We start from the raw sequence: 9,115 nt of genomic DNA, 5'->3' as shown, positions 1-9,115 counted from the left end.
TTATATATATATATATATATATATATATATATATATGTTACATGTTTGAACAATGTTGGTTCCAGCTCTGTGTGTCATTTGTCAATCAAGTAAACTATACTCATATGTAAACCTGCCTGTGAAGAGAGATATCAGTGTCTGAGTGAGTGAACATTTGGAAATCATGATATAAAGATAGATTTCCACTATAAGTTTCAGGATGTATATGAAGTACAAAGAATACATACATGAATTTAGTTGAAGCCACATTCTAAAGACTGTGTCAATAATGAAGATCAAGCAATAATTTTTCAAATAATTGCATGTAGTACTGTGGTTCTGCGGTAAGAAGTCACCCACATCAAACTAGTACCCAAAACAAAATTACTCTGACCATATATTACATGTATGTACATTAAAAATATGTATGGAGGGTGTTGAACTGTAGCAAAGAGGTTTTGAAAAAATGTTAGTGAAAAAAAAAAGATGATAGTTTAAAAAATTTGAGAAATACTGCTTTAGAAGAATCTAAAGATGTTATCATTCCCAACTACACTGCTTCATATATTGTTAATTATGATGTAGTCTTAAGATCATATTTTTATTATTGTTCTGAAAATTCCAGGTAGCACCACACCCTACTCCATTGTCAGAATGAAACCCATCTGTAGAGGTGACCCAGTTGTTAAAACAGTTTAATTATGATATTTTGCATTCTCTTTTTTTTTTTATTGTTATTTTGAAGGATTATAACTTCTTTTTTTATAGGTAGCAAATTTCATATTGCTTTCTTTTCTGCTTAAAGTGCATCAGCAGCAGTTTGCTCTTTCTAAATTCTTCTGTCACAGGTCAGCAAGAGTTCATCTAGTTTCATGAAAAACAAGTATTTTGTGGGGAGATTTTAAGTAATCTAATATATTCCTTTCCAGTTGAGCATGGAATTTTTCCAATAGTTTCTTGTTTATGCCTGATTGGGAAAAGTGTTCCAGCTGTGAGAATCTTATCTTTTTCTTCAAGCATATCTAGAACTACATTCTAGATATATAAAGACTGGGGCTTGTGAGTTCCAACCCTTTTGAAATGGATACATGCATCTTTATGTACATGTATGTACATGTGTGTGTGTGTGTGTATTTATATATATTTATTAATAAAATACCAAAAACATGGTGTTTCATCTATATATATATATAATCCTTTGTATCTCTGTCTGTTCCCAATGCATTCTCAAATGGCCCAACCAAATCAAATCAAATTTTACATGTTAATGGTATGAGACCCCAGGAGTGCCAACATGTAATTTGTTTGGATTAATTTACACTGCATACAAGAATACAGACATACTATATACGGTACATTATTAAACACACACACATCTATACATACATACCTGATGACTGACATGTGTGAAGTGTCAATATGAAATTTTATTTACATTTCCTTTTTTTTTTTGAAGTCAATAGAGTGTAATTTAAGAGAATTGACTGCTATTTATAGCAGGTCTCAACTGCATTAACTTATTCCAGTGGTTCTCAACCATTTTTTGCCTATGGACCCTTTTACTTCCTATTTTTCTCTACAAAAGCCCCCTAGCTATTCAATGTTTAAAAAAACTTTTTTTTTCATAATTAAATATTATTAGGAATTGTATTAAAAATTACTAAGATATAGTGTGTATTATAGAAGTATAATCAAATAATCAATGTACTTCATAAAAACTTTAAGGACAAAATCTTATATGGACTGCAGTTGAGAATCACAGACCTATTCCTATTGTTGGTAGTGGCAACACTGAAATATTTGTATTATGATTTGTTTGTACAGAGTTTAAACACCACCACCACCACCAGCATCTGGGGAATATCATTGGGAAACAATTCTTGAATATTGAATTAATATATAAAGACTAGGGTTTGTGAGTTCCAACCCTCTTGAAATGAATACATGCATCTTTATATATTTGTATGTACATGTGCATATGTGTGTGTGCACGCTTGCGCGCGCGTGTGTGTGTTTACATATATTTATTAATGAAATACCAAAAACATGGTGTTTCATCTATCTATCTATCTATCTATCTATCTATCTATCTATCTATCTATCTATCTTGTCCGGCTGCAACCATCAGCTGAGTGCCATGCTTCGACAAGATTTTGGCCCATTAAACTCAGTATCTCTCCACACGGTGGGCCCAGAACAGCTGGATGTATTGCATTGCAACCAGACTCATGACAGTTCTGTGATCTTGTACACATTCGCAAACCTCCTGGTAATCCAAGCACTACCCTCAACTGCTTTCTTCCCACATTCCTTGATTGTCTTTCTCACAGCAGATACACCAGCCACCTTCAGAAACCTTCTGAGAGAACCTGCTGGGAAACCCCTACAGCCAACCTTGAACGCAACCAGCTCACAGATGTAACCCTTCTCCCGAATCTCAGCTACCAGCTCTTCATAGCCTAACAGCTTCCATTCATGGGCCTCAGCAATGCTCTCCTCCTCAAGGACCACATGTCTCTGACCCTCATCTACCAACACCAGGTCGGGCCAGAGTACTGACACAATGATGCTTTCAAGCAATGGCTTGTCCAGGAACACCTCCCACTTTCTGTCTTTGGCTTGCCGAGATTCCTGCCTCTTTGGCATCACACCCTGCTTCACAAATGCTGTCTTGCACAAGCTCAGTTCAGGCACTTGACCCTCTCTTGCAGCTGAAGCAACAACGTTTAGCACTAAATTATGTCTAAATGTATACCATCCAGACTGGAGTGCTTTTGGGAAAGCTGACAGCATGTGTTTGAGGCTGCCATACTTCCCACACAAGTGACACTGTAGACTCTCTTGGATACCCCATTTTTTGAGATTTGCTGGAGACAGATGCACATCATATACAGTCTGGATTAGAGCTTTCAAATGTCTTGCTCTCAACCACCACCAATCAGACTACTTCAACTCCAGCTTTTTGACATCATCCCGATTCAGCCACCGACCCTGCTGTGCTTGTTGTGCTGCGTGACCCAGATGCCTCTCATCTTCCAACTGCCTTACTTGTTGTTCACGTAGCTTCAGCTGTTCTTGTTCACTTGACTCAGACCAGAACTGCTCTCTCTTGACAAGCCCCACATCAGCCCTGCCATCTATAATCACTCCATGCACTTCAGCATGCTGGGCCATCTCATCAAGCTGCTGTATCGCCTCAGTGACCTTCCACTTCCTACCAGTGTTCAAATCTGGTGGATTGTTCTGGATCACAGTGTCCCTTGACTCAGAAACCATCGATTGCAGATGCACCTTGGAGACCTTGTACTCCTCCACTAGTGATGTCAGGGGCAACTGGAGCATACCCTAGTTGCCATAAAGGGCGACAGATGAAAGGCACTTCAAAAGGCCGAGTCACTTCCTTACCATCTTATTGATCTAAGGTTCAATTGTTTCAATCCCTGTTAGTCGTTAGGTATGCCTCTGTATGTGTAGATGTGTGTGTGTTTAATAACATACCGTATATAGTATGTCTGTATTTTTGTATGCAGTATAAATTAATCCAAAAAAATTACATGTTGACACTCCATTCTTTAGCCAAAACAGTCTCCAGTTCTTGTAGTATGATGGTAGAGGATATTGACTCCTTACTTGTTTTTCTAAAATGCACCATAAATGTTCAATAATATTGAGATCTGGAGACTGTGGTGGCCAGATAAGATGTTCAACTTCATTAGAATGTTCCTCATGCCATTCAATAACAACTTTAGCTGTGTGAATTGGTGCATTATCATCCTGAAAGATTGCATTTCCTTCCGGAAACAGTTCCACAACCATAGGATGAATTTGATAAGATAAAATGCTTAAATAATCTTCACTTTTAATTCTGCTACGAAGGGAAACCATTGGGCTGGCAGATTTCCAAGATATATCCCCACCAGATCATCACAGATCCTCCTCCATCTTTAACAGTTGGAAGAAGGCAAATGCTTCTTTTGGCTGTCTGTACACATATACTCAGCCGGTGGTTGGAAATAAGGTAAGAGATGACTTGTCCGAGAAAATAACATTCTTCCACTGCTCCAGGGACCAATTTTGTAGGTTTTTACTCCACTCTTTGCAATGTTTGTTTTTGAAAGTAGTGGTTTTCTGATTGCAATCAAATAAGCAACCAATCAGTATGATGCTATTGCATGGTTCAATCTTCTGGACTCTTCTTGTACCCTATGAAAGTGTTGAGAGTGGCTGACTCATTCACATGGCTTGTCAGCCAGAATGTTGAATGCAGCACAGTGATATGTGCCTCCATTCTTGCCACATCTCATGGTTCCAGACATTTGTGCAGACAACTCTAGGGTCAAGAACAGACTGAACTAAACATTCACATAATGTCTCATAAGTAACTTCTTTGAATGTGGCATGGTTTTTTCTTATCTCCCATCATTATCATTGTTTAATGTCCTCCTTCTGTGCTGGCATGGGATGGACAGTTTGACAGGTGTTGGCCAGGCAGAAGCCTGCACCATACTTCTGTAGCTGTTTTGGCATGGTTTTTTACAAATGGATTCCCTTCCTAACAGCAGAGTGGGCTGAGTGATTTTTATGAGGCACCAGCACAAGTAAGGTCAGTTTTGGCATGGTTTTTGTAGTTGGATGCCTTTCCAAATGCCGACCACTTTACAGTGTGGACTGGATACTTTTTAAGGTGACACCAGCACTGGTAGGGTCAGCATGTAACTATGTAAGACAAGGAATCTTTGAGAGGGGATGGGATCATCGGAGGAGGAGATCTTGTGTCAGATGATGAATGGTTAAAGTATGATAGAGAGACAGAAACAGGTGTCTTGCTGTAGAAGAGGTACATGGTTACCCAGCCAGAGAGAGGGGGGAAAGGAGGAGGAAGAGAAATGGAGGGAGATAGGAGAAAGAGAGGGAGAGAAAGGGAAAGGGAGGGAGAGAGAAGGAAAGGGAGGGAAAGAGAGTTAACAAGAAAGAGGACAGAAACAGGTGTGCTGCTGTAAAGGAGATACATGGTTAGCTAGCCAGAGGTAAGAGCAAGAAAAGGAGGGAGAGAGAGTGATTAAAAATGAGAGCAGAAACTGGTATGTTGCTGTAGAGGAAATACATAGTTATCCGGTTAGAGGGAAGAGCAAGGGAAGAGAGAGAGAGAGAGAGAGAGAGAGAGAGAGAGAGAGAGTTGGAGAAGGAAGGGTACAAGAAAGAACAGGAGAGAGATGGTGGCAAGGTGCCAGGTATACTTGCAAATAGAGGGGATAAGGCATAGATGGGATAGTAAAGTAAGGATGTGAGAGGTAAATGGTGGCAGGTGCTGGGGCATACTCTCAAGGTATAGAGGTCATAATATAGGAGTAAGGAGTGGGGGTGAAGAAGATTGTGACTGGTGAGGATTTGGGTATATAGAGAGGGTGGGGAAAGCAGTGATACAGTGAGTACAGGATTGGGGAGTGGGAGATAATCATAATATACGAGGGGAAAATGTGAAGAAGAGAAGAGATACAATTAGAGAGAGGAGATGTAGTTTGGTATGTTGGGGTAGGGTGTGTGAAAATTTTATTGTTACATGTGGGTGGAACACAACTCTTCTAGAACTCAGTTTCACTGACATGGGTAGGTATTCTCTAGAATCTCATATCACTGGACATCTCGGTCCATTGTCGTTTCTTTTGTGAACCCCAACATCCTGAGATCGGTCCTCACCACTTCATCCCATGTCTTCCTGTGTTTTCCTCTTCCACAGGTACCATCCACTTTCTGTGACCAGTACTTCTTTATGCAGCCATCTTCATTGCATGTCCAAACCAATCTAGTCTCCTCTCTTGCATACTGCATTTCATTGCTCTTATGCCCAACTTTTCTTTCAACACATTTACACTTTGTTGTTCATGCACATTGATGCTGCATATCCAGCAGAGAATACTACCTTCATTCCTTTGTAGTCCATGCATGTCCTCTGCAATCAAAGCCCATATCTCGTTACCATGGAGTATAACTGTTCATACACAAGCATCATACAATCTACCTTTCGCTCTGAGAGAGAGAGTCCCTTTGTTGCCAACAGAGGTAGTAACTCTCTGAACTTCCTCCATCCTATTCTAGAAACAATACTTTCAGAAACTATCAACCACCTCAAGTCTGTAATTATTGCTGTTGTTAACTGTAAATGGCCAATGCAATTTGTCTTTATGTGCAATAATAAATACTTTAGTTCTATATTTAAGAGTTGAGGAATTATGTACATTATTTACATTTGAACAACAACAACAACAACGAAAAATACCTTAGGAATGAAAACCCAAGTTCGAAATTTCCCCAAGGCACCTGATGAAGGCTGGAGGGTAAATCAGCTGAAACGTTAACAACAAACAAGATGAGGACAAATATCCGTCAAATGTAAATAATGTAATAAATACTTCAATTAAATGTTTGCTAGTGTTATTCAGTTATTTTTCACATAATCAAGAAACATATTTTCATTCATTAACTCAACCAGCTACCATAGCAGCATTGATGAAACACTACATAATACCATGACAAAGGTAAAGAGAAACCATATAGGTCTTGTTTTGTTTTTGTTAACTAAGTTATGTTTATAGCTATGCAGTGTTTGTGTGTGTGTGTGTGTGTGGGGGGGGGGGTTAGTGTGTACTACCATATACTGTTTCCTGTGTGCCTTATTAAAGCTATAAATGAAATGTTGAAAGTGTGCCATTTTTTTCCTCATTGAGTATTTATTTTGTTCTGCATTTAGGGGTATTTTATCAATTTGGACCTTAACGTAACCCTTTTGTATTATGTGTGTTGAAAGTTTGGTAATGTTGGGTGATTGAGCAGTCTTTGACTTGCATTGAGGATATTTGATCTCAGTCTTGGTTGTGGGTTCATCCCTTTTTACTGCATCAAGCGCTTACAATTTACTATATTTTTCCAGGACATGAAAAAGCAAACCCTATATACAAACTACCCAAATTTGTAGAGTAATTTCCCATGTTTTAAAAGAGGTAGGGATGAATGGGGACTGCAGTGTTTGGTGTGCAAGCCATGATGTATGTTTCTGTGAAAATAAAAGTAGTCAATGGTTTAAAGACACATGTAATCTTAGACAAAAAAAAGCAATTCGTGGAGATGGCTCCTCAATAAAACTGAAGATCTTTTATCAACCCATATAGAAGCCCTGGGTTGGAAACAATATTCTCTTGAGTTTTAAAGTGTTTTATATTGTGATGTTATCAAATACAGCTAAGTTATTGATTTTTCATTTAGATTTCTCATTCAGGGAAGATACAGAAACTGGCATGTATTGAGATGGTAGGTGAATAAAGATTAGGTAACGATGTAAACAGATTGTCGGCGAATAAAGACTGGATGAGGGGTTGAGACATCCAAAATACACAGCAGTGTGTTCACAATACAGTTATCTCCCTTCCTCCGCATTCACCGCCATTATTTTTATTTCTGAAATTATTTGTTTTTATATAGAAATGTCCACAGAAACTGAAGAAGATGATTATATGTCTGATAAATTTGTTGATAACTGGTATGTGTTTGATAATGATTCTTTTACTTCTTTGAAATAACGATGTGTCTGTTAACAGATACAATTTCAAGCCCAGTGCATTCTTTGTTCCCCGTTTTATTTTTTAAATCAAAAGACACGAAGTGACTCAAGTGTTTAGAGTTTCGTTCATGGTACTTACAAACTATGCCCAAACCTCTTCTCTATATATGGAAAAATGTACTTTTTCAGTTGTGTGTATAAAAGTAGAATTAATGATGTTAAAATTCCTCCTCGTTGTACTGAAGTAGTTTTAATGCCTTTGTTCTATCCATTTTTATATTTGTCAGTTGGTTTGACTTCTATCGCTAAAACCAACTGACATATCACTGTTCCATCCATCAACAGAAACTGACGGTTATGTAAAATTATGCAACTGACTTTATTAAATATCACCAGAGGGGTGGTCTTTCGATCATTCTTTAGGTAATCTGGGCAACAAAGTGAAACCAAATGCAATTGCGAGATCGCTTTAGCGTGAAGTAAAATATTGAATTGACGTAGACCAAGTACAAGGGTAGAGTGCGTCTTTGTTAATATAGTACTTACTTTAGTATGTAATTTAGTATTTGGCTTGTATTTATTTTATCAGCCCTAGAATGTAAAGTCGATTGCAACAAGGTATGAATTCAAAATGAATTACATGAGTATAGAAAAATCTCTCAGGTTTTCTGCTGCTCACTAAAATCCATATACACAAATATTAGGTGCTGTCGTTATACTGGATTCCGTTCCACAAGTGTCGAAGGATTTAACAAGAAAAGTATTTATAAGGAGAAATGTATATTTATTCAGTTGAAAGTGCTCGTTATGTATTGAGCTTAAAGGGTATCATTTTTGTGTAATTAACACATGGTTTTGAAAGATTGTTTACACTTTTTGCAGGTGTTTTCATATTGGTGGAGACGTCAATTAACGGGTATATGAAGTTCTGAGTATTACTAACAAATTTATCATTTGAATTAAATTCATCGTTGATATATTCTAAAAATAATTCACTATGTAACGTAATAGTACCATTTTCCAATTTCGTTTGTTTTCAGTCTTTTTTAATTATCTTTTATTATCTCTCATCCTGATTTTTGGGCCCTCATATTACAATAGTATCTATATATTAATACTGCTTGTGTTGCGGTACATTTTCTTAGTTGTCGATCGGAGATCACAACGGAAGAGCTTCTACTTGGTCGTCTGAATTGATAGAATAGTAGCCAAATATCCCCCAAATTCTACCCGATCGTCTTGAATAAGGGAGAACAGATTACTGTAGTTGGTTAATGTTGACATCGTTACCCGGAAACGAAATCAAAAAGAAAAAAAAATAGTATAACGGGTGTAACAAAAAAGGTGTAGGAAACGAATATGAAAACAAAAAATCCCGGAAAGCAACGGGGGTGTGGGGAGAGGCCTTCGGAAAATTCACAAGATTCGCAAGATCCGAGTTTTTCCCTCGTAGCTGAAGAAAATATGATCCTTTTGAAATCACAAATTAGGCTTCTCCTCAGGAACTTGGATGCTAAACATCCCTTTGAAGGGTTCAGGTCCTTCTACTATATATATATATATATATATATATATATATAT

The 9,115-nt window shown here is 37.7% G+C and overlaps 1 protein-coding gene across 2 annotated transcripts in view; it reads left to right on the top strand.

Moving 5' to 3' along the window:
* LOC106876079 (G patch domain-containing protein 11) overlaps positions 1 to 9,115 on the top strand; it is a 73,928-nt gene that overhangs the window by 24,570 nt on the left and 40,243 nt on the right. The window contains exon 1 of one of the 2 annotated variants that reach the window (XM_014924487.2): positions 7,386 to 7,513. The exons of the other annotated variant lie outside the window; for it this stretch is intronic. Coding sequence (XP_014779973.1) covers positions 7,458 to 7,513 — 56 coding nt within the window. The 5' untranslated portion in view covers positions 7,386 to 7,457. Of the gene's footprint in view, positions 1 to 7,385; positions 7,514 to 9,115 lie in introns of those variants that run through there. 2 annotated transcript variants of the gene reach the window in all.

Source organism: Octopus bimaculoides, chromosome 11, assembly GCF_001194135.2.
Source record: "Octopus bimaculoides isolate UCB-OBI-ISO-001 chromosome 11, ASM119413v2, whole genome shotgun sequence".
Taxonomy (NCBI): Eukaryota; Metazoa; Mollusca; class Cephalopoda; order Octopoda; family Octopodidae; genus Octopus; species Octopus bimaculoides.
This window is presented reverse-complemented; position numbering and strand designations above follow the sequence as displayed.